The 25861-nt window shown below is 44.6% G+C and overlaps 1 protein-coding gene across 2 annotated transcripts in view; it reads left to right on the top strand.

The window, feature by feature from the left end:
- The window catches only part of Stard3nl (STARD3 N-terminal like), a 47096-nt gene extending 22812 nt beyond the window's left edge, over positions 1 to 24284 (top strand). Inside the window, exons 2-9 of one of the 2 annotated variants that reach the window (XM_004629566.2) lie at positions 6355 to 6633; positions 10394 to 10471; positions 11055 to 11132; positions 12767 to 12820; positions 12914 to 13031; positions 15180 to 15275; positions 22828 to 22902; positions 23840 to 24284. In XM_004629566.2, coding sequence (XP_004629623.1) covers positions 6430 to 6633; positions 10394 to 10471; positions 11055 to 11132; positions 12767 to 12820; positions 12914 to 13031; positions 15180 to 15275; positions 22828 to 22886 — 687 coding nt within the window. In that variant the 5' untranslated portion in view covers positions 6355 to 6429 and the 3' untranslated portion in view covers positions 22887 to 22902; positions 23840 to 24284. The remainder of the gene's footprint in view (positions 1 to 6354; positions 6634 to 10393; positions 10472 to 11054; positions 11133 to 12766; positions 12821 to 12913; positions 13032 to 15179; positions 15276 to 22827; positions 22903 to 23839) is intronic. The other variant, XM_023713525.1, reaches the window with a different exon arrangement.
- Positions 24285 to 25861: the final 1577 nt, after the last annotated feature.

Below are 25861 nucleotides of genomic sequence, written 5' to 3'. Positions count from 1 at the left end.
CTATCTCTGGGCTCCATTGTGTCCCATCGATGTATTTGTTGGTCAGTATGCTAGGATTACTGTGTTTTGCTTATAGAAAGTCCTTAAGTTTAGGTATAGTTTTCCAGTTTGTTCTTCTCAATATTGCTTTGGATCTTCTAATTTCTTTGCATTTCCACATATATTTTAGAGTTAGTTTTTCAATTTCTATAAAAACAAACAGTAAGGGGCCAGTGATATAGCTCAGCAGACTAAGTGCTTGCTTAGGTAAGCGCAGGGGCCAGAGTTCAATCCCTGGCACTGCATCTCATGCTGGCCCCATCCCTGGGCATGTTGAGCCTGTGATGGAGTCCAGGCATGGTGGTGCATGCCTGTAATCTCAGCACTAGGGAGGCAGAAATCAGGAGGACCACTATGATTCTGAGCTGTGTAGTGAGACCCTACACACACAAAACAAACAAAAACAAGGGCTGGCCACATAGCTTAGCAGATTAAAGTGCCTTCTTAGGCAGACACAGTGACTGGGGTTCCATCCCCAGTGTTCTGTGCTGGTCCTGCCCCTGGGGCACGCTGAGACAGAGATTGAGACTGGGCTTAGTGGTGCACACCTGTAATCCCAGCTTTTTGGGAGGCTGAACACAGGTGGATCACGTAGTGAGACCCTGTAGACCCTTACTAAAAACAAACAAACAAACAAACAAAAAACATAGTGAAATTATGCTTTGGATTGATCTATAGATCAATTTGGGATAAACATATATCTTAATGGAATGAATTCCTCCCATATATGATTGATCATACTGTCTTTCAATTTACATCTTTTAAATTTTGACAGTAATGTTTCAGGTCTGAAACTGCATATTTAAAAAAGTTCTTACCTTGTGTTTTGGTTTTGATGTTGTCCCCTTCCCTCCTTTTGTCTTCTCCCTTTCTTCTTTCTCCCTTCTGCCTCCAGGTAGAAAGGACAGGAAGAGGTCTGTAAGAAGGGAATGTATCAGTGCCTCTGGGAACTGCTCACAATTCTTAGCACACTAAAGTAGTTCTGAAAAAATAGGCAGGAGGGACCATGTATTAGGCTAGGCAAGTTAGTAGGGTTTGAGCTATACTTAGAATCCCAGGAAACCATTTAGTAAGTGACCTCATAATCTGTTTATCTAAAATACATATTGGTTTTGACTCAGTTCTGGTTTTTATTTTTCTCTCTTTAATTGAACTAATACTTCATATTTTGAAAATATCCAAATGCCTACTAGTTCAGAATTCTGGTGTCTACTGATAAAAAAATTTTGCTCTGTATTTCCATACATGTAGCCCCTGAGGATTAGCCACATACTGCTGTTTGCCTCTTATTCCTTGTTTCTTGAGGCTGGTTGTCAGGTGCCAATTCTTTTCTTTTCCCTCCTCAAGGTCCTACTTAGGGAACTGTTCTGAGATTTAATGGTTAACTGCATCTTACATTCTCAGCTCTGTGCCTGACACCATGAATCTGTGTAAGGAAGCTGTTCATTTTGTTGCAATGTTGATATGTGGTGTACAAGGCTGTACTAATGCTGTGTTCATGTGTGCTGTTATCACTTCTGTGTGTATGTGCGAGGAGCTGAGGTTTGGCTTGGCACACAGCCTGGGGACAGATGCAGTGTGCAGTAAAGGAGTAGCAAAGGTGCGAGCCCTTCTCTAGAGGAGCAAAATGTCCAAGTTTATTGTCCTCCCACTTGGTAAGGATCACACTGGGTAATCTGTCAGCCAAGACAAGATCGGTTTTCTCCTGTGCCAATAGTATGAGACTAAGGAAAGAGCACAGCAAAGACTGGCGTGGCTGGGCGTGCCAGTGTACACCTGTAATCCCAGCTGCCTAGGTGGCCAAAATAGGGTTTTGACTTAGTATGACCTGTCTCAAAGAGCAAAAAAAGTGGAGGGTAGGGACACTGTGATATATCTCAATGGTACAGTGCCCTTGGGTTCCATAACTAGTACCACACATAGTAAAAAGTTATGTGCTTCTGCAGGTGCTACTGGAGTGCCACAGAGAGGGTGATGTTAGACATGTCCACCTGTGCCTAAGGTTTGCATGTCAGGAGCAACCTGTGGAAAAATACAAAGTTTGCTGACCACGAAATCAGTATTCATTGAGAACAGTAATATTCATCAGCTATTTAACCTATTTTTTGTTCTTGACATTAGCATTTAATTTCAGAACTCATCTAGGAAGAAGAAGCTGATAAAAGCAGAAGTACCTATTTTAGGCTTTGTGGACCATATGTCTTCTATTGCATCTTTTCCTTCCATCCTGATGTCTTCCTATAAAAGCATCTCTAGATGGCCATGTCATCCCTGTGGGCACAAATAACATTGTAGCAGTATCTTAATAAAACTTGGTGTTCATAGCAGTAGCCACATTTGACTTGTAGGTGATAGGTTGCAGGGTCCTGGTATAGCTCTGCTGGATTAGAAGGGTCATTGGCAAATACTCACTGTTCACCTCCTCTTTCATGGAATGTACACCCATATACACCCTGAGATTAGCTTTGGTGAAGTTAATGTGAGCAGACATAACGTATGCAGAGGTTTTGAATGCGTCTGTGTGGTCTAGCTTGTGTTCTTGCCATTTGCCTGGACAAGAACATGTCCTCGGTCTCCCTGACTCGAGGAGGCTGATCCATGGGGCAGAGCTGGACCAACACAGCCTGAAGCCAGGCTTTGCTGAGCACAGCCTGAAGCAGAACTGCTTATGTGACATCTAGAGCTAGTGAATTTCCAGCCACTTGCAGACCTGTGAGCTTGACAACAAATGTAGGCTGTAAGCCACCAAGTTCTGATTAGTTTGTTAACCCTACATGATTGTGGGAGAGCTAGCAGGTTATTTTAGTACAAAGAATACTTCCCCTGGGACATTAAGCAGTTAAGCAGCTTTTCAAAAACTAAAGTCAAGAAGACAGTTCTCATCTTCTTAACCAAATGTTTTTCTTTATACTTCTTCTCTCCCATAGTTGGAGTGAATCCTGAATTGTAGATTGAGCTTCCTATGGGTGCAACTAATCAATATGTGCTGTTCTTAGAGAGGCTTGGCCTTGTTTAAGCCAACTCCCAGGAGGACCTGAATGTTTCATACCATGGTTGAATGTTCCGTACTTCTGCAATGACATGTGGGGAGAGTGTCCAAACTTCCCTTCAGAACTGAACACTTGTACTCTCCTCTGTTTAGCAGAGATTTATTTTGAGAACTTACTTACTCTGTGCTAGTCTTTGGGCAAAATGCTAGATGGACCTCAGTTAATAATTTGCTTTGCCCCTGCTGTGTGCCCTGCACTGTGCTAGTCCCTGGCCAGATGCACGGTCTTCTGAGAGTACCCTGGCCGCAGAAGAGGCAGCCAAGGAAATGCATATAAAATTCAGCATGGTAGGCAGTAGTGTAAGTGACCAGAAAATAAGGGAAGGGCTTCATTGAATGCCAGGGACATCTGTTCAGGACCCTAACAAGAGGGCACTTGCATCAAGTTCCTACTGATCTATATGTAGTATGTATGAAATAAGAAATTTTAAACACATGGAAAGGAGAAGAAAAATAGTTTCATGAGCTAGAGGATTGTCATTGCTAACATCTGATGTATTTCATAGGTACATTATTCGATGCATTTAGTTTATGTTAGAGTTGTAACGTGCTGCATATATGTATTCTATTTAATACTAGATTTTTAATGTAGTTATAATCCAAACACTTTCCTAAGCCCTTGTAAATACTTCTTAAGCATTCATTTTAGTCAGTCTACTCTTGCTGTACTGTTATTTATCTAATCCTTCCCCCATCATTAGATATCTAGGTGGTTTTCCAATTGAAAATATTATAGGTAAATTATGAAAAAGTCTTGTTAATGGGGATTTTCATCAAAAGGTAACACACTATGTGTGTACACAAGTGTAAAGCATTTTAAATGAAAAGAATGAGGGTGTAGGTCAGTGGTAGAGTGCTTGCTAGAATGTTTAGGAGCCTGGGTTCAAGCTTCAGTGTTACATAATTAAAACAGATGAAATGTCTTCTCTAGAATGGAACCTGAATGAGCGTAGACATTTCTACAGTGATGCATTCTTTATTCAGAAAATGCAACCGGCCAAATAGCTCTGTGGGTTAAAGCACCTGCAAGCAGGCACAAGGACTGGTGGTTTGATCTCCAGGCCCGGCTGGCCCGCTGCGCAGTGAGACCCTGAACACCCTGTAGACCCTTCCCTAAAAATACAAAAATTAAAATAAATTAAATTAAAAAAATAAATATTCAGAAAATGCAATGCAGACAATTCTTTAATTTTTTTTTTATTTTCAAAAGAATGAAATTTAAAAAGAAATAAAAAATGATACAGATTTTAAAAACAAAATGACAGGGAATGAACAATGGTTGTTATATTGTGTATTGTTCAAAATAGTTGTTCTGATTACCAAATACAGGCATGCAAAGTTGATAAAAAATTAGGCATTAACTAGTCCTTTAAATAAGCCAATAGAAATTAGCTATCTTGTGTATATTTATATATTTTTCCCTTCTTTCTTTCTTTTCTCCTGTTAGATATTGTGAAAAGGAAAGAAACTGCTCAAAGAGAATGCAAACAATTTTTAAGTCAGTCTATTATTCCATTAGTAACTAGAAGTCTAAAATCATAAATCAAGTAAATTGTTTGGCAACATTCACAAATTCACAATTCTAAAAGGGTAAAGCATTTTGAGCTTTTTACCAGCCAACATCTTATAAAACCACCAGTTACCTGCATCAGTCAGTTATCTTAGGTAAGCAGGACGTGTTCCCACTGCTCAGGTCAAGGAATAAAACTTTCCCGAGTCTCCTGAATTGAAGCCCACTTGTGGCTTCCAGTTCCTTTTTCCTCTTACTTTCTCCGAGGTAACCATTAACCTCACCTCTGGTGCTATAATCAATGTTTGCTTGCACATCTATAGGTTAGCTAATGTCCTCTAAATTTCTAGAAGTATTGTTACTAGATCAAGAGGTATAAATATCTTAAAATGCCTTAGTTCACATAATGATTGCTTTAAAAAATATATCAATAGGACCGGCCAGATAGCTCAGCAGATTAAAGCACCTGCTTAGGCAGACACAGGGACTGGGGTTTGATTCCTGTGCATCATGTAGGCCCTGCCCCCAGGGTGCACTGAGATAGTGATTGAGGCTGGGCATGGTGGTGTGTGCTTGTAATCCCAGCACTTGGGAGGCTGAAAACAGGAGGACCAGTACAAGTCCAGTCTGTGTAGTGAGACCCTGTAGACCCTGCACTAAATACATACAATAAGTAAATAAAAATAAAAATATATTATTTCACCACCATAATAATAAAGTATGGAAAAGACTATTCCTAAAGTGGAAAGGGAGAGAAATAAGTCAGGGATAGAGATGGACAACTCCTAGAGTAAGACTAAACGAGAACATTTTCTTTCAAAAAATCTCAGCAGTCCGTTTCTGAATTCTGTTTTCCCCACTTTGAAAACATTCTTCTCTGTCTGGCCATTCCCCCTCATGTGGAGGTAAGAAAGGTGAACATGTTGAACCATGCCCTGGCCTTAAAGACTTCTGGATGGTGGTAACATCCCTTGTGCCCACATGCTTGGTTGCAGTAAAGCACGTGAGTGCCCTGCTTTAGGAAGGGAAGGTGGAATATCCTGGGGGGTCATCACACTATCCACTATTTCTATTGGTGATTTTGTCCCATCTTGGAGAAAATCAGGTCATTTAAGATCACTGGTCTTTTTTCTTAGTGTAGTCACCTCCTGGCCTTTCAGGAACATGCATCTCACGTGAGACTGTAACTTCCACAGTTATCAGTTGCGTTGTTGCACAGCAGTGGGGGTGAACACTTGCGGGTTGTAAACACTTTCAAGAAGAGGCTTAAAAATATGGTTATAAAGAGGCTCCGAAGAGATGCTAAATTCAGCCTATTACGTATTTTGGTAGAAAATGGCTCCTCATTAGGAAACAGGTTATTGCAGCTACTTTACACCTTCTGTGTACATGTGCTGGGAAGATGCTCTGTACATCTCCTAGTCCATGAGTAAGAGCACTTAGGACTGAGTTATTTTCTTTCTTTTTTTTCCACCCAGGGGCTTGGCACCAGGTTATCAGGAATGCCTTTCAGTTGTGCTTAATACCCTGGCTTCACCCTATCTTAAATTTGCTTTCTTCTTACTGCTATTCTTTTCTGAAACTCTACTCTATAGTATAAATTGAGAACAGCAACTGTCGTTTTTCATTTCACTTTCTCTGCCTTCATCAAGACACGAATGCTGCGCGCCTGCACATAGTCTACAGTGGTTAAGGGTGCTGTGGTTGTGGTAGGCAAGCTCTCACGTATCCGCTATTTCTCTTCTGTTTCCCACAGGTCTCTGCTCTAGGATGGTGGAATTGGGAGAGGCTCCTTTAACCCTCCTCTGGGATTCACCCCCTTCCGGAAGTCATGGAGAGCATTCTCACAGGGAGCCAGAGCTCCCGCGCCTCTCTGCGCGACGTCCACTCCATCAACCCCACACAGCTCATGGCCAGGATCGAGTCCTATGAAGGAAGGGAGAAGAAAGGCATATCTGATGTCAGGAGGACTTTCTGTTTGTTTGTTACCTTTGACCTCTTATTTGTGACATTACTGTGGATAATAGAGTTAAATGTAAGTTGACTTTTTTATAACTTTATAAAAAATGTTTTTAAAGACAATTTTTTAAAAAAATTTTTCTTCTGTTTCATTCAGTGAATAATACCTTTTTCAAAAGGAAGTAACATTGCCCTTCTCCAGCAGATTTAGACCTTTGTTAGTCTAATGTTACTGCTTGCAGCAAACCTGGTAAATCTAAAGGTCACTTTGTCTTCGTTACAGGAATTTGAGTTCCTGAGGAGTTGAAAGACTATAGATTGAGAGACAGATTCAATAGGCCTGTCTTACAAAGTTTTATTGGAACACAACCATGCTCCTGTGTGTGCATACCACTTCAGGCTGAATAATTGGATGAGTAGTTGAGAAAGACCTTTTACTCCAAAAGTCCAAAATAATTATTCCCTAGGATTTTTCAGAAACACAAAAATATGTGATGCTTCTGGATTTTTTTTTTTTTTTTTTTTACATTACGTTGACTTTTTAAATCCTGAGAGATTTTGCTTTTTTTTTTTTTTTCTGCAAAAGTATTCATTCTTATTTTATTAAGTTTTCGTAGCGGCATGGAGAATTGTACAGTAATGTTGCCTAATCATTGTGTAGGCAAGTAGGGCCCAGTAGAAGTATCATGCAGAATTTAAAATACGGAATTTTAACCTTCTAGTTGCCACAGGAAGCTCACTTCCCAGCAGAGCTTGTCTGCTTCTTCCTCCCTAGCAGCCCATTTCACTACTGCCACACCGGCTTCCTCCCACTCTGCGAGTAGAGTGGGCTCAGTCTGTATTGAGGCCTCTGTCCTAGCAGCTTCCTCTGTTCTTCCCTGGTTAATTTCCTTTATCCTTTGGTATGCTCTAGTGCCCTATCATGCTGGTGTCAAGATTAAATGTCACCATTATTTTGTCACACTTTCCTACTTCTGTTTTCTGTGTCATACTTATTTCCCAATTTGTCATCTCTCTTGCCTTGCCAGAATGCAGACCCATGAAGACAGAGACATTGTGTTGTTTGCTGAAGTATTTCCTGTACTTAGAACCAGGCCTGGTGCTCAGGAGGTGCCTGGCAGATGTTTGGTGAATGGGTAGAGATACTGGTGGCAGTAGTGAGCAGCTGGATTAATAAATTAGGGGCTGAGGACAGTGAAAGCCTGACTCAGAAGCTAGTAAAGGTTTCTTGGGGGCTGGCAAGATAGCTCAGCAGACTAAGTTCCTGCTTAGGCAAGCACAGGGACTGGTGTTCGATCCCAGCACCACATGCCACACTGGCCCCGCCCCGGCCCTACTCCTGTGTACACTGAGCTGGCCACTGCATTTTGGTGCACACCTGTAACCCCAGCTCTGAGGAGGCTGAAAACAGGAGGATCAGTAAAAGTTCAAGCTACATAGTGAGGCCCTATACCAAGTACATTTAAAAAAAAAAAAAAAAAAGGATCCTGTGAGGGAGAAGAAGGCGGCCCACTGAGGAGGAAGAGCAAAAGCTTGAGAAATAGGAGACTTCTCCCACCCCAGTATTGAAGGGCGTTTCCAGGTGCCAATTCATAGTGGAGTCTGGAGGAACAGCCTGGGCCGGGTATCCCTCAGCCCTGTGTGTGTAGGACCAGGAGTACTGCAGGTTTTGGAATTCTTTTTACTTACCTGAATACATAATACACTTGGAGATGAGATCCAATCTTAAACATAAAATTCACTTGTTCATATATACTCTATATTCATAGCCTGAGAGGAATTTTGTACTATATTTTTAATGGCCTTGTGGTTGGGTCAAGACTTACCACATATCACTTGTGGAAGTTTCTACCTGTGGTGCTGTGTTTGTGTTCCAAACGTTTTGGATTTTGGAGTTTCAGATTTCAGATGTTTGTATGCGGATACTCAGTTTGGACAAGAAAGAACTTGCATGGGAAGGGATTTTGTGTGGAAGTATCACCAGTCTAAGATACCTTGAGCTAGATAAAGATGAATTTAGAATACAGGTTAGGGTTGCAGATACGTATTCTAAATATTTCCACTAAAAGGCAGTGCACAGTTAGCCTTGAGTGTTCAGATACAAGAGGAAAACTTTCTCTCCTGGCAAATCTGACCTGGTGGCATTGGCCATCACACTCCAGAGGGAAAGAGGCTCTGGGGGTGACAGCCTTGCTTCTGGGGCCATGTGGGATAAACATTCTTTCAGTGTCCTGACTACCAGGAAGTGTCTTTAGTTTGGAAGGACGCAGCACTGAGAGAAGGTTGGCTGGCTTTTAGTAATGAATGACCTTTCTCTGTTCGCAGTGTTTTAGTTCCATTCATTTATAAAGATGTACAGGAAGGTGAATCTATGGTCTGTCCCTGCTAATGATACGGAAATCAGAATCTTCAGGAACTGAGGGCATGAAGTAGCATTTACCACGTTCACTCTCATAATAAACCAAATCCTGTCATGATAACTTTTATTCTCATTTGACTGCTGAGGGAACCTGCTAGAGCTATTTCTTTTTGATTTCTTTCACTCTTACTCAGTTGATTAATTGCACACTGCCTTTTCTTTTTATAAAGTGTCTGTACTTGTTTACCAAAACTGTTAGAATTGGAAGTTTGAAAGGAGTGTTACACATCTCGTTCTCTGTGGCCAGGCTGACCATGGGCCCTCATGATGACAGCCTGCCTGGTGCTACGTCATTTGCTGCCATGTGTCCCCTAACTTGATTTCTTTATTTCTTTTTCTTTTACTTTTTGTGTATTTAGTACAGGGTCTACAGGGTCTTACTATGTAGATGGGACTCGTAGTGATCCTCCTGTTTTCAGCCTCCCAAGCACTAGGATTACAGGCGTACACCACCATGCCTAGTTTCAGTCGCCATCTCAGCACACCCCAGGGGTGGGCCCGGATGGCAGTCGCAGGAATTGAACCCAGGACTCTGTGTCTGCCTAAGCAGACATTTTAATCTGCTCAGCTATTTGGCTAGCCCTGATTTCTTAAGAAGTATTCTCAGCTAGGCACGGTGGTGGTCACCTAAAAACCCTGCACTCTGGGTGGCTAAGGCAGGAGGGTCCCAACTTTGAGCCCAGCTTGGGCAGCTTAGTAACTTAGGGAGACCCTGTCTCAAAAGGAGCTGAAGGTGTAGCTCTTTGGAAGGGTCCTGGGTTTAATCCCTGATAGCACTAAAAAACAAAGCAACAGTTCCGGTGATGTTATTTGTAGTTTTGAACTTGGCAATTTGACATTCACTTTGCTGACAGAATCTGGAGAGAGTAGAAAGTCTGTCTTACCAAGTTGGAGCCTTATCATTCATTGTAATTTTGTCGTGTATAATCAGTCATGGGTTTAGTCTGTTGCCAGTGCTCTTATCCAAGTCCTGTATTTAAATTGATAAGCATGCAAAATTTTAAAATGCCACTAGCATATAAAGACAGCAAACCACTTCTGTCCTTCCATCATGCCTGCTGCCCTCATAGATATTTGGTTTGGATTAGGGAGCCCTGGCCTTGCGCAATATAAAATGGTGAGTGAGCAGATATACAAATCTGTAGAAGTGAAAACTATCTTATTTTTTGTATCATGTTAATGTGCCAAAATATGAACTGCATGATTTTCCACCATACATTCATCTATTGAATGAGTGAGTGAAAGAACTGAAGAAGTCAAACATGTTGTTCAGCCCCTCTCTGTTGAAAGTAAGGTCTTTTCTCCCAGATCTGAACACTCCTGGGTTTGGAGGAGGTAGGCAGGGAAGCAGGAAACCTTAATCTTGTTTTATTTTCCCCTGTAAATCTGTCCCCCTCTGCTGCTTCCTCTTTCCTAGGTGAATGGAGGCATTGAGAACACGCTGGAGAAGGAGGTGGTGCAGTATGACTACTACTCTTCTTACTTTGACATATTCGTAAGTATTTTCAATTTCTTATCTTCAGATGTGAGGAGCCTGAAAGCCGAAGGCACAGGCCCTCTGAAAGGACCCAGGTTCGGTACAGGCTGGTCCCTGCAGTGCCCACCTTGCTGCTCTGTCTCCGACTTGTCCTCCATCCTGCGCAGGCCCCTGCCCCAGAGCACTGTGTGCTGTCATCAGGAAAGCTGTGCAGGGCCTCAGGGAAGGCCAAGGGAAAAGCTGTTCCCTGTGGAGAGTGTGTGCGCATGCACACACTTGTGGCTGAAATAGAACTCACAGAAATGTCATAATTATAGCAAGGAGGATTCACCTGCATTTACGATTTTGTGAGAAAAATCCTGTTCATGTTGGTGGTGTTCCACTGGTCATCACTGAGAACTCGGGGGAAGCCCAGCTTGGGTGGCTTAGGCTGGGTTCTGGGTCAGGACCCCAGTGCTGGCCTCGGCGCCAGTCCCCGTCGGAGGCTGTGTCCACTCAAGTCAGAATGTGAAGATGGCCTGGCAAGCTCAGAAAGCTGAATCACTTCTATTTTGAATGTATTTGAAATAACTTGTCTTTGTGTTCGTATTGCTTCCCTCAGCTCTTGGCAGTCTTCCGGTTCAAAGTGCTGATCCTGGCGTACGCTGTGTGCAAACTGCGCCACTGGTGGGCAATAGCGGTGAGTGGGGAGGAGTGCGGGCCAAGCCCGGCCTGGCCCCCTTCGCCCCTCACTTCAGGCCTGGCACCCAGCTTCTCTCCCGCGCGAACCACTGGCTGCCTGGTTTCCAGGACACTAGGCCTCATGAGGAGTTGAGCAACCCTTTGGAGAGGATGGGCTGGGCGGCCACCCAGCCTCTGCTTCTTGCACAGAGCAGAGCTGAGAGCCGTACCTCAGTCACAGAGTGACCTGAGAGTCCGTTTGCTTGATGCTGTGCAGTGACTTGTTTGTGATTTAGTCTGTGATGATCAGTGCCCTGCCCCGATTGCAGGGTAGATACTCCTGTGCTCCTGTACCTGTCTCCTTCCCTCCTTTCCTGGCTCGTTCGGGGCAGCAATATCTCCAGTCATCTCTTTTCTGGCACGCAGCGCAGAGCCTGGGCACCCATGTTCATCCTCAGTAAACGCAAAGAGATTGAAACGCTTACCAGCCAGTCTGCCTGGACTGTTGGGCCCCTCTAAAGCCCTCATGTGGCAGATGCAGGGTGGGACAGGGAATGGGGAGCTCCTGGGCGCGGAGTCCCTCAGGGATGGGGCTGTGCTCCCCTCTGAAGACCTCGTCCACCTGGCCGCTTCTGCCTGGGCTGTGTGTGCAGAGCGTCCCCCGCTCACCCAGAGGCCTGCCCTCTGTGACTCTGGAAGCTGTCGCTCTGAGGGCCTGGCCCACAGTCTGAGCGGGCTTGTGTCTCTTTCTTGAGTCTTCTCTGTCCACATCACACTGGCTGAAGATCGCGTCTTGCGAGGGTTCTGCAGCGGCCTGCATTTCAGATACTCTATTCCAGTGTCCGTGATGTAGATTGGCGTCTGTCAGGCCTTGTCTCAGTGCTTGTTGTAGAACAGAGGGTGACATACAAGCTTTCCCTGAGAATTACAAGAAAACAGCTTCCGTGTCTGTGTCCGGATTGTCTGAAGGATAACTCTGTTGGGGCAGATCCATTGTATGGTTATTGATTTGTTTTAGAGCCACTTGCAGAGAAAGTCTAGGAAGAAATCACCTGATACCTGCAAACATTTAGTGTCAGCCCGGACAGTGAATTGATGTAAATTTAAGGTACTTCAGATATATCAAAATGAGAAGGATAGTAGTAGTCCGTGTGTGTGTGTGTGTGTGTGTGTGTGTGTGTGTGTGTGTGTATTTGTACCTGTGTCTACTTAATACTTACACGCTCTGTTCTCTGTCAGTCGTGGCAGCGATTGAGATTCACTTGGCCGAGGTTTTGCCATGCTAAAATACCAGTGGAGCGGGGAGTGACAGGGACTAGCCCTGTACGACTCTTTGGGCTTTCTAACCCCCAGGGAGAGCCTGTCCTCACCCCTCGGTGGGCCCTTCCCCTGTGCGCTCGCTTCAGTCTGTTAGCATCCTGTACCTCATGATGCATCAAGCACAGGTTCTAACGCATTAGCTTCCAAAGTGTGGAGAAGGACTATCACAGCGCCCCGTCTGAGCGGGGACAGAGACCGAGCAGTGGGAAAAGCCAGGCTGGAAGAGGTGCTTGAGACACCATCTACTGTGGCTCCTTCAGTCCCCGGGGTGCAGGAGGGCTCCTCACAGTGGGAACATCTAATTTGAGTGAAAGTGCATTATGTGTCTTGCAGTTGACGACAGCAGTGACCAGTGCCTTTCTACTAGCGAAAGTGATCCTCTCAAAGGTATGGTCCTGCACTGTCGCTTGCACCATCGCCTCAGTTTCCAGTGTGAGCTGGTAGTGACCACCCTCCTTCTCTGTCACATCTGCTTTCCAGCTTTTCTCCCAAGGAGCATTTGGCTATGTGCTGCCTATCATTTCATTCATCCTCGCCTGGATTGAGACTTGGTTCCTGGATTTCAAAGTCTTACCTCAAGAAGCAGAAGAGGAAAACAGTAAGTTTCTGGCCTCCTAGGACTGGCCAGGTGTCAAGCGGAGGGAGGGATCGGCTGCAGGTGGGCAGAGTGAGGCACTCACTGGCACAAGGAGAGAAGTGCCTGGAGGGATGAGAGGTTGAGAGGACAGCGGGGGAAGCAGCTCCTCCTCCTGTGGGCAGAAGCCTGGATGCTGCTTGTGAGGAACAGAAAGTTCCCTTCAGAGATGAGTGCTGATGATACTGTTAAGCCTCTTAGGACTCAAAGCCTTTGGTGCGTGTCACAGCACTGCTGTTACAGAGGCAGAGAAAATGCGACCCGTTTTCAGGAAGGAAGAGTAGCAGTTTTAAATACAAGGTAGTGGTTTTGCAGAGTGTCATAGCTGTGCACACCTCAGGTAGGGGCTGGGGAAGGGCTGTAATCAGTTACCTTCCAACGGCTGGACTTGGAAGTCCGAAGGAGTAAGGCCCTAGCCAGCGCAGCACTCAGCTTTCTTAGCCCTCCGCTGTCCTCTTCTGGGTGGTGGAGTGACAGCTGGACCAAGTTCTGCCAAGGCTGCCGTCACGTCCCCTCTTGGCTCTGCTGTCCCAGGATGCAACCAGGAGAGCCAAATGATGGGTGGAGCTGTGTGGTTGCTTCTTGGGCTGAGCTTCTCATGGTGCTTAGTAGGTGCCACAGGCCCAGCCCCCTCCTGCAGAGGTGAGCGAGCCCAGCTCAGCTCAGATGCCTGTTCAGTGCCCAGGAGTGTCACCTCGGTGCCCTTTCCATTGCCTGACTCTTATTTCTCTGCCTCATGGGACAAAGTCTTGTGTCCTGTGGGAAGTTAAACATGTTTATGGCCTCACAAAAAATGAGACCAGAAGTTTCTTGCATGTAGTTTTATTTTGCAAAAATCTCTTTTACTGAAGAGAAATCTGTATTTTAAAAAAAGAAGCAAAATTCAGAGTAGATCTTAAAAACACATTATTGTTCTAAAACATTTCTACTCCCCTGTACCTCTTTCCTTGATAGAAGCATAATGTGGAAACGGTACGGGTAAAGGTAATGGAAGTCCTTTTACTGTGCCCGATCAGCAGGCTGAACTTTAGCCGTGGCCTATCAGCTGTTAGTGTGACTAAGAGTCTAGTGGTTGTTTGATTAAACAGTGGTCAGCATCAGAGCACAACTCATGAAAATCTCGCAAACAGCACTGCCTGGTGCCAGCAGTAGCTGACGCACCGCCTGTCCTCTGCTCTCTGGTCTGCACTTCTTCGGATGGTAGCCTGGCTGAAACCAGCCTTTGGCCAGTGGCGTAGTGCCGATGGCCTTGCCGATACGGTGTGAGATCCTGGGATTTCCCTCTTTCAGCTTTTTCGTTTTTTTAATGTAAATATTTCTTTATCACCTTCTTTGTTCTGTATGTATTTATAATGGCCGCTTAGGTATTCCATGGCATGTGGCATTTCTTCAACCAAAAGCTGACTGGCCACTTTTTATATGAGCTGTAGTTGTTTTGTTTTCATTATGTATTTGGTACAGGGTCTCACTATACAGCTCCAACTCATAGTGGTCCTCCGTTTTCAGCCTCCCCAGTGCTGGGATTGCAGGCGTGCGCCACCACTCCTGAACTTCTTCTCTGGCTCAGCATGCGCCAGGGTGGGGCCAGCTAGCATGTGGAACCAGGGATCAAACCCTGGTGCCTGTGCTTGCCGAAGCAGGCCTTAGTCTGCTGAGCTAGCTCACCGGCCCTGAGGTGGAGTTTTATTTCACCTTGTGTTTCAGTTTTGAGTTTGATGTTGATATTTGTAGGTGAAGGAAATTCCCAAGGGAAAGATGCTATAAATACTAAGTTTATGAATCCTCACGATAACATGTAGCATTTTTTCTTTATTTTTATTTTTTATTTTTTTTCTTGTGGAACTGGAGATTGAACTCAGGTCCTTGCACTTGCCAGGCAAGTGCTTACTCTACTGAGCTATCTCCCCGGCCCCTCATGTAGCAATTTTTAAACTACTAAATTATTGTAGTGGATTGTTAATGGATCCTTTTGTTTTTTGGTTGAAAGATATTTGGTCTGCTTTTTTTTTTTTTCTTCTTCTTAGACTTTCTTTAAACTAACAGTATCATATTGTACTTACTCTTATGAGGAGATGTAGTAGGAACTGAGTCACTGTAATTCTTCTCTTCCAGGACTCCTGTTTGTTCAGGACGCCTCAGAGAGGGCTGCACTCATCCCTGCGGGTCTTTCAGATGGCCAGTTTTATTCCCCTCCTGAGTCTGAAGCAGGTAAACATTGTGGTTAGCATTTGTGTTGTTTGTCATTTAAACCCCTACACTTCCTCCCTCGCCCTCTCTCTTCTGTTTCTAACATTTCATGTACTGGGTTATGAAGATCCAGGGCGTGATCGAAATATATCACGTGTACTTATCTGCTTAAATTAAAATTTATTAAAGTAAAAGGCACACTGCCGGAGTGCCCCTCAGAATGTTCCCCTGCACTACAGTGCGTTTGCCCTCCCATCATTTCTACCACTGTCTGAGGCGGTTCTGGAAGCCCTCGCAGCTGAGTGTCTTTACAGATGTGATCTGATGACAGCAAATGCCGTTACCGAGTGCCATCCAGTGTACAGGCAGGCTCAGGAAGATGTGGCGGTGCGTCCTTGTGAACCTGATTGTGAGATTCACAGTGTGGACCCGAGGAGGCAGAGGCAGAGAGAACAGGAGCCCTCACAGGCTCAGGTGGAGCTCCACTGGAGCTTGGCTGCGGTGTGGCAGCCCCATCACAGCTGTCACAGCTGCTGAGGTCTCACAGGCTTTGCCACTATTTATGAAAATGCACAATGGATCATGTCATCCCCCACCCAAGGGCCTCCCATGACATGAAGAGCTCAGAAATAAACAGCCTCAGCCTGGCAGAACATGCCTCTGTGACTCCACTGGCCATTTGTCCCCTTCCATGTGGCTGCCTTGTGTCATACTCCTAGTTGCTCTGAAAAGGCTGTGCCCCAAGCCTTCCGCTGCTTTGTATTTGACTGTTCCAGTAGTGGTTTTTTTTTTTGTTTGTTTGTTTGTTTGTTTTTTTTGCAGAACTGGGGATTGAACTCAAGCCCTTGTGCTTGCCAGGCAAGCACTCATTCTACTGAGCTATCTCCCTGGCCCCTGTGGCTGTTCCTGTTCTGAATACCCCGTCCAGTCCTGTGTTTTGAAGGCTGCTGCCCTACACCCTGGCTATGCATGCATCCCTCTTGGCCATCTTTATGGCTGCCCTGGCATGGTCTGGGTGTGGGAGACTGCCAAACTGTGCTCTCCTGAGAAGCGAAGCCCCTTGCCTCAGTCTTCCCCTGCTTTTGCTTCAGCCCTGTTCACTGATACATGCAGAGCTGGCTCTACTGAAACACATGTTCCCTTGATTGGCTAAAAGAATGCTACTGAGTCCTCTGAGAAGCCAGCCTGTCCCATTGCAGCACAAGGGTGAGAGTCTGTTCATCCATCCCCCCAACCCACATGGGAACTTGAGCAAGAGCCTGTGAGATTCCAGGACTAAGACATGAGGTAACTTCTCAGCTGAGTAATCAGAATTACACTTTCCTGGCAGTAAAGGTGCCAGCCTCGAGTACGTCAGGCTGCTGTTGTATTGCTGATTGGAGAATTGGAGAGCCTCTGTTTCTCCTTACAGCTAGTGTGTACAAAGATTTTCTTCGCTTGTGCTCTGCCAGGATCCCCACCCACCTCCCTGATGGATACCAATAATAGCATGAGGTTTTGGATCTCTGGCCTTTAGCTCCACGGAGAACATTGTTGATCCCAGCACTCCTCCAGTGCAGAACTTTCTCTCTCTGTCTTTATTTTGCATCTGTGTGCCACATTGCCAGGTTGTTAGACTGACACCCTCGGAGGGGTTTTTGGTACTTGAGGACCTTTTCCATAGCACTGGCATCCTGTGCCACCCATTACCTTCAGCAGAGACCAGGTCTGTTTGTACCACTGGGATGTCACCTTGGGTTAGAGGCTGTGTCATTGTATGCCGATGACTACACCTAGGGAGAATTTTAAACACATGGTATCATAAAATGGAATCCAGGGAGAAAGAGCCCTGAGAGTGATGGAGGGCACATCACTGAAATACCTGTGTTAGAGGAACTCGACGGAGCTCCTATCTTGGACATCCGTGAGGAGCCTGAAATGTAAAGCCGCAGGCCCTGTGGAGCATGGGTGTGGATTGCCAGGAAATCTATTTCTCAGACAGTAGAAATTAGGTGATGTGCTAACCTTCCTGCTAACTCTAACTTTATTTAAATGCCATAGCGGTCGTTTTTTAAAAAGAAAAAGCTTCAAAATTTAGCTCGTAATTTTTTGACTTTCCAAGACTAATCCACTGTTTATCTCTGTGTGTGTGTGTGTGTGTGTGTGTTTGTGTGTGTGAGATACAGTTTCTCGGTAATACTCAGCGTTCTTAATTAGAAGCTCAGGTCAGCAGGCTAATTAATGATAACATGGGGAGTTTCACCCAAAGCAGTCCTCCATCAAGCTTTCTCTTCCTGCAGCCCTGGGCTTCCTTGTCTGTGGTGTTTGCCGCCACCTAGTGGTCCTCCGGGGCATCACCATCTCATTTGGGTGCGCAGAACAAGACGCTGTCCTGGTGTTCCACTGGGTGGCAGCCTTGCCTGAGCAGACTGGCAGGGTGGGCAGAGGACTACTCAGAGCGCTGCTTTGTTGTATACTGTGTTTGCATATCTGAACTTTCAGCTGCTTAGAATTAAAAATTGAAAATTATTGCTGGATTCATGCGTCTAGACCAGAGGACTCTCCTGTAGAGCGTACATTTCTTGTTATGCCAGGCAGCTGAATGCCCGCCTTCGGTAGCTGGAGTTGTGGACTGCCTTTGCCCTGATCCGGCTCTGTCTGGCCCTGTGGGCATCTGCCAGGCCTCGCCTGCTTTTCCCTGCTTGTTTCCCCAGTGCCACATACACCTTGCTCAGTGGATTTAGAACTCCTGAAGGGTAAGGAACAAAGAAAGAATGAATAAGATAAAATAAATAGTTAAATCAAATAAGAAGTAAAAATGTTGGCATTTTCCCCTCAGTGCTGACCTTTGAGAAGTTAGGAAGTGAGCACGTATTAGCAGATTATGGTTGGCGCTGTAAAGGCGTGTGTTGTAGGCTGCGTATGGGCCTTCTGGCGCCCCGTAAGCCTGGGTGCGAAATGGCAGCAAAAGGAAGCGCGGTTCTTTGGGCGACTGAAGGGACACTCCTGTGTGCTCAGAAGCGGACAGGATCCAGTGTGCGGCAAGCACAGGGCAGCGCCTCGCCTTCTCGCTGGGGAGCGCCTGGCTGACGCCAGAAGAGCCGGACTGTGGAGCAGCAGCTCGGCGCTCTGCCCTCCGGAGTGATGCGCCTGCTGTCTGCCTGTGTCTGGCCTGCTCGTTTCTGTTATTTACGGAAATTTTATGGAACCATTGTTTGATGAGATGAGTAATCATGTGATCACTTTTTTAAAACAATAGATTTAAAACAGGATATTTTTACACCCTTTGTTTCAGATTTTGAGAATTAGTTGCCAACTACCAGAGTTAGTCAGTAACAGGTATTTTAAAGTCTACTTAGTTAATCTAATTTGCTTTCTGTCTTTACAAATGTACATTTTCTGGACATTTTGTATTAATTTTTTTGTGCTCGGCTTCCTTTGCTTGAAGGTTGGTGTGCAGCACATGGTAGAAGCTTGCTCCCTTCTCTCTGTGGGTGCTTTTTCTCCATGCACACACAACACTGATAGCTGCCAGTATTTGGACACTGGAATTGTTTGTAGCTTTTAATTGTTACAAGTAACTGAGCCTAGGGCCGGAGAGATGTCTCAGTAGAATAAGTGCTTGGCTGGCAAGTGCAAGGTCCTGAGTTCAATCCCTGGTTCCAAAAAAAAAAAAAAAAAAAAATGAGTAACCGAGCCTGTGAGCATTGTCATATATTTTTTGGATCTGTATTTTTATTTTTCCTGAGTTAGGTTTCTTAGAGAAGGTTTGCTGCATCATATAAGTTTCTCTTAAACTTTAAAAAAAAAAAAAAATGCTAAGCTGTTCTTTGAAAAATGCCTGTCCTCTTGTAGTTCCTCCTGTGACGTCAGTAGGCTTTCGCCTGATCCTGGCCTCACCAGCACTCGCAGCTGTCTTTCTGAGTACAGCCCCTCTGACAGGACATCTCACAATAGGCATCATTTCCATGTCTGTCTTGCATGCTATTCATAAATCATCTTTGCAGAGAAGTTTGAAGGTCCTCCCCATTTGTCTGCCTTGCCTTCTTATTCAATCATAATAACTGTGTGCACTGTAGAAACTTCTGCATCAGTTGTATGATTTGCCGACACTTGCCCCGGTTTGTAGTTCCTTTGCATTTCTATATATGATCTTCTGAAACACAGGCTTTCAATGTTTATTCAATCTAGTTAATGAATTCATTCTTTTAGAGATGGTATATGAGGCCATATCTAAACTATAGCATTACAGTTTTCTCCTGTGATTTTGTCTACAACGTTTTATACTTTTTCTTTAAGTTCATGGTATATATTGAATTAATTTCATGTGCCAGCGAGGTAGGAACTGACTTCGTTCTCTTGCTTTTGGATTCTTGGTTGTTCCAGCAGCTGTAGTTGAAAGACAGTGCCTCCCCACTGAGCTGGCCTGGCACATTTGTTAAATACCTGTTGGCCACAAATGGGCCTGTTTCAAATTTTATGATTTTCTTGGTTTACTGTAGATTGGGTTTTGCTGACTCTACTTTTCAAAAATAGATTTTTTTTACATAGTTGGTGTGCAATCTTTTGCTCTGATAAAGCTCTTGTATTTCCCGTGACAATGTTTTAATGGCAGCTCATCAATTTTGGCATGCTGTGGCTTCATCTTCATGCATCCCTCAGTTTTCAGCAGCTGACGACGATGTACTTGGGCATCCTCCTGTTCTTTTTACACGAATTGTATAGATTGAGATATCTCAAAAATTCAAAGACTTGGGAAATTTGGGTTCTTCACTCTTTGGCCATTTCACTGATAGTTTTTTTCTCTGTCACTCCCAGTGCGCATGTGTCAGTCTGCTAGGCTGGCTCGCAGCTCTTTGAACTCTGTTCACTTTGCGTTCAGGCTTTGTTGCTCCCGCTGCGTGTGTCAGGTTGCGTTATTCCTAGCAGTCTTCGAGGGCACAGGTGCCTCTGCCCTCCTCAGTGTTGACGTGACTCTTTCTTGCAAATGCTTTAGAATGCTCAGCTTTTTCACTCCAGGCTTTCTTGTCTGAATTTTTGGTTTATTGTAATTTTTTCCTTCCTATGAAGCTGCATTTATTTGTGTCATGTTTTCCTTTAGTTTTTAAATTTTCTATAGTTTTAGGGTGATATTTATAACCAGTTTTTTGATGTTCTTCCTTGGTAAATAAAGTTTGTGGAGACATGCAGAGATTGTTTGATTTTTTTTTCTCCCTTAGGATGATCACATTTTTCTGATTGCACATGTCTTAGATTTTCTGAAAGTATTTTGTTGGAAAATATATGTAGCAACTCTAATTCTTGGTATCTTAAGAGGCTTGCTATTAGTTGGTTTAATAAATTATCGATGAAATTATATCCCTCAACTAATATGGCTACTTTCTTGTCGTCAATTTTTTTCTTCTTAAATCTTCATTTTCTTTTAATGACAAGTTTTCCAGGAGTGCCCTGTGTAACAGATTAGTGGTAGCCAGGTCTGAACAGAGGCCACACTCAAACTCCTGGATTAGGATTTGTGTTTCCTGCTAAGAGGAAATGTACCTGATTTGGGTGTTATCTTTCAAGATTAGGGTATTTTCAAGTTTTCTGCAGCTTCTACTTTCTGCTGAGACCTTTCATATGATCGCTGTGTCTGTGTATGTACAGCAGAATGTAGGATCGGCTGGAGCTCTCTTGGGTCTCTCCCTTGCATAGGAGAGTGAATTCAGCCAGGCGTCTGCTTGCTGTAGCTATGAATACCTTAGGCGGCAGAGCAATAGCCTAGGAGTGCGGCTCCAGCTTCAGAGAGAGCGTCCTTCAGCTAGTACCTGTGTTGCTGGGCCTCCTGTGAGCGGGCTGGTGGGTGGTGGGGAAGGAAGAGGCAGCTTCGGCAGCAGTAACCCTATTGTTGCCTAAATTTTGCAGTGTTTTCAAATTTAAGCATGTCTGCAGTTATTGTATGCATTGGGTCATTCTGGAGGATTAAAATGCTTACTGTTGTCCTCTTTCCCAACTTGTAGAAGTGCCTCTCATGGAGAAGTTTTATTGACCTATTGACCACCTTACTAGACTACACCCAGAGGTCTCTTTAAAATATGTAGACAGTACCTGTAGTTATGTTTTCATTCAGGATATAGCTGTATTTACATTCCCCGGTAACCCCAAGACACACTTCTCCTTGTGACTGATGCTTACAGCCCCACTGGTCAGTGAGCCTGGAGGTGAAGGCTTGGCCCGGCCATCTTCCCCACAGCCTGTCAGATACTGTGAGCAGCCAAGCCACCCTGCATTTCCATCATTTGGGCACTTCAGTGGCTGGAAACAAAGCAGCCCAATCATTCTACCTTCATCTATTTCTTTTACCTGCAGTTTCACTTGAGCTGTGTCACAAGAGATTAATGTGTGGGGCACAATCTTCAGCTCTGACCAGCCGCTATCCCCAGTTGGTCACGGCTGTCACCCAGGGCGCTCTTAGCAGCGCCAGGCAGGGGGAAGCAGCGGCGGAGGTTGGCTGCTCCTTTGGGTGTAGTCTACTTCCATTTTCATTCCCCTTCTTCTTTCTTTATGCTGACTTGGAAAACCATGTGTGCTTTTATGAAAATAGGGAATGAGCAAAATTACAAGCTTGCCCTTCAAAGTATTCATCAGTATTGGCATTCAAAATTTAACTTACTTTGTCTAGGATGTGTAATTTGTGCCACTTGTCTTTACTGTCTACATTACTTATGCCCTGACTTTAAAGCTGGAATTTAAAACTTAGTAAGTCACCATAGGTTCCTTGCAAACATTTTGTAACATTCACAAAAAAGTATAAATCTTGTGATTATTATCTTTTGTGCTTTCTTGTTGCACATGTGTGTTTGCTTTCTTCTTCTGTCAAAGATAATCTTGATACACAAAGATTTGTTTCTTTATTTAATGTTTAGTTTGCTCTAGTGCAAATGCATTTTCCATGTTGTTGTATACTAATATGACTGTAATTTTATAGGGATGTAAGATATTCCATGGGAATGTACTTATTTAGCCTTTCTTACGGTCTCAGGTACTTATAGAAGCTTTATTTTCTAATCGTTACTGAGGAAAACATACATAACAGATGAGAAGTAGTATTTTCTCAGGGATGGTTGTGAGGGGAGATTTCTAGAGCAGAATGTTTGTTTGGTGACTGGAAGTGGAAGGGCAACGCAGGGCTTCTGAGACCCTGATGAAGAACGGCAGGTGGGTGTCCTGGGCCACAGCCCGAGGGTGAGCATCGGACTCTGCCTTCTTAGCTGCTCTCAGTGCAGGGATTAAATCTGTTGTGCAAGAGCTCATCATTTGGGCTTAAAAATACAAGCTGTCAGCAGAGAGGCTGAGGAAGGCAAAAATAATTCATGTTAAATGAGTATTTAAGTAGTACGTAAGTGAAATCCATTTGGCCAAGCTAGTACAACTGATAATATGTTAAAAGTTTTCCTCTGACAAGAAATAAGTAGCATATTAAGAGGTTGATTAAATCTATTGAATATTGAACAGACACACTTTCGTGTAAAATTGCACACGTGTGTATTATAGCGCAGCAGCTTGTGCCAGTGCTGGAAAGAGACCCATGCTTCCCTTTTTTCCCACCACACAGGATCCGAAGAAGAAGCTGAGGAGAAACGGGACAGTGAGAAAGCACTTCTGGAGCTCTGACTTCAGCTTCACAAAAGTAAGTGATAATGAAATCAACCCTGTAGCTAGAAAAGGAGCATCTCCTCTGAGCAGACGGACAGTAAACTTCAAGAATGAGTGCAGGAACATGGCCAGAAGTGTCGTAATGACAGATTGAATTGGCACATGTTGTTAGTTTCAGATTTCTTACAATTTTTTTCTATAGAAAAGTAACATCAGTAGGATCTAAAAAATACTTCAGAGTCCCAAATCTACAAAGAATAAGGAAAAGTACATATTGTTAGCTTAGTCGGAATGCCTGCAGGCAGCCACTGTTTCGATTTGAAACATTAACCAGTTGGTGCTGTGAGGACAGCAGTCCCAGGAGATGTGGGACCGCTGCTACTCTGTGTCCCCGAAGGCAGGCAAGCAAGCATAACTAACACAGGGTGCTACGTGTAGGAATCGGGCTCTGCTCCTCCCAGTGTGGCACCAGGGGCACAGTGGGCTTCTCAAGAGGCTCCCAACACTTCATCAGAAGCTTATGGTAGAATGGTGGGTGTGAAACCACTCAGACCACCAAAGAAAAATCGTTTCAACTTTACAGATACTATGAAACTAAACACCCAGATGTCAAAGCAGCAGCAGCTCTTCTCAATTATTTTACCGTAAGCAAAAAAGGTAGTGGGTGGAGTATGAGTCTGGTAAAGCTGGCACGGGGGTGAGCCGCGTGGCAGGGACATCCAGGGTCGTGGCTGTTGAGTGCTATGCCTACGTGGGTGATCCCAGCATGCCTCAGCTCCTTCTTTCCACAGCAGCAGTGTAGACAGGAAGAAAAATGTGGCACCTGGATAGTTGAATTTATTCTAAAATGCTTAAAAACAAAATCCCGTGTGGCCACACTAATGTCCTTTGTGCGTCTGCTAAGCTACACATGAAAATGTAAGGCAGCATGGCTTTGCCTGTCAACACTGTGTCTTCCCTCTTTTTCTAAGTGGGAAGAGCCCCTGCTGAAAGCCATCTGAGAGACAAGGTGGGATGGGTCTCCTTGCAAGCTGACACGGTGACTTTGTGGAAGAGCCAATTAAGGATTTATTTATGGTGATACCTCGTGGACATTGCCCCCTGTGAACCACTCAGCCGCCTGCCTGTCTTAGCGTTCCTCTGTCCAGTGAGACGCAGTCACATCTCTCAAGGAGTAACTGAAGGAAAGTCTTGTGCTGTATCTGAATCAAAAGACTTCGTAATATATTGAAATAACACTTTTTTAGCCGGTGGAATAGCTTTTTATTTCATTTCACAGAATGGAATGTTTTGGTTTCATGTTTCAGATTTCTTTTGTATTTCTTTTTTAACACCCTACATTTCCCTTGTATTTTTTAACTCATGCACACGTGCTCTTTGTATAATTAAAAAAAAAATAAAATCCAACATATCAAAGAGGCTGGCTATGTTTTTCTTTGTTGATTTGGTATTTAGTCTGTAGTATTTGAGTTACAAGGGTGGGTGAGGAGGGGTTGAGACAGGCAGTACCTTCATACTTCATGTATTCATCATCTTTTTCTCTTGAGGTAGGGTTTTAAGTATTCTGCCTCCTCTTACTTGGAATCTGCTGAAGGACTATAAAGTCATTGCTATCTATTCTCCATCTTATTTAGCTAGTTTGAATTTAAATAAATTGAATAATGTCAAGAGGTGTTATTTATAAGTGAATATTCACCTCGCTGCTCTCACAAAAGCGGTAGATCCATTAGTTCTTCCTCTCCAGTCATCTTGTTATTTAAGTAAAACTTACTTTGGTGAATCGTGCAACTGCCGGTATGGGAGGATCCTGGGCATTTGTGCAGATCCCATTCCCAGCTATGCCTGTGCTCCGAGTGGCTGGACCTCAGCACCGGGGCTGGGAAGCGTCGGGAGGCTGGGGTCTGACCAGGGCAAGATTGTTATGGTGCAGAGGTGGGGAAACAACTCTTCCAGGTCGGATTGGGGCTGAGGCCTGAGCACCTCCGCTGCTTCTGGTCAGGGCCTCAGGGTAATGCCTGTGGGGCACTCCAAATGCACAGTGTGTTAAAGCCCTAGGAAGTTCCTCCACCAAGTCAAAATAATTTGAGTCAATTTGAACAAAGCTTAATAGAGGACAGTAACATCTAGTAAATGCATGACTTGGGTCAGTTAGATAAGGCCTGTTCACCAGTGGAAGCATAAAAGGCTAATATCCCACACACATGCTGCCCACACCTGGTGCAGAGTGGGAGACCGGGACCCTGGGTTCAAGCTGTCCAGTGTTGACCACATAAGGAGCACAGAGATAACCACTTTATGTGTTCACTGTCTGACTTCATGGCACGTTGCAATTGTGTACTTCCTCCTCTGTGTTCAGAAAGCCATTTCTAAGCCAGCCCTGGATGCCAGGAGGACTGGCTACCTATCGTAGTGAACACGAGTCATGTGCCACTCTGTCTATATTGAGAAAATTAAGACAAAAGGTACCTATATCTGCAATCTAATACCTCAGTAGGAACAGACTCTTGGTGGAATGTTCTGGATAATCATGGGCTGTAGACCCTTCCTCCAGCACAGGGTTGGGACAAATGACAGAAGGCACCGCATCTACACAGTCCTAGCCACCAGGTCCCCAACTCCCACTGCAGCTAATGCATTTCCTGTGTCCCATGCAGGGCTCCCAGCAACCTGCAGGGGTGGGGGGAGGTTGATGGTGGTCGCACTTATATGAAAATAGGTATTTCCTTTGCTTTCATTAGCTGTGACCTTTTGAAAGTGAACCAGGTTGGCTGTGGTTTAACTGCCCTCGCTTTCCCTTCTAACACCCTCCCTGCCCCTAGCGCAGCCTCAACCAGTAGGGGCCGGTTTGACTTTGAGCCTCTTCCAAGAATCAACCACATGCGACAGAGCACAGAAACAGAACAAGCCTGAGAAAGTGAAGGCCCAGAGGCCACACCAGTTCTACCTGTCACCCACTGTGTCCCCTCCTCCCAGGGCTCTGCTCTGTGCTGCTG

The sequence above is a fragment of the Octodon degus genome, unplaced genomic scaffold (genome assembly GCF_000260255.1).
Source record: "Octodon degus isolate 3935 unplaced genomic scaffold, OctDeg1.0 scaffold00031, whole genome shotgun sequence".
NCBI classification, from domain to species: domain Eukaryota; kingdom Metazoa; phylum Chordata; class Mammalia; order Rodentia; family Octodontidae; genus Octodon; species Octodon degus.
This window is presented reverse-complemented; position numbering and strand designations above follow the sequence as displayed.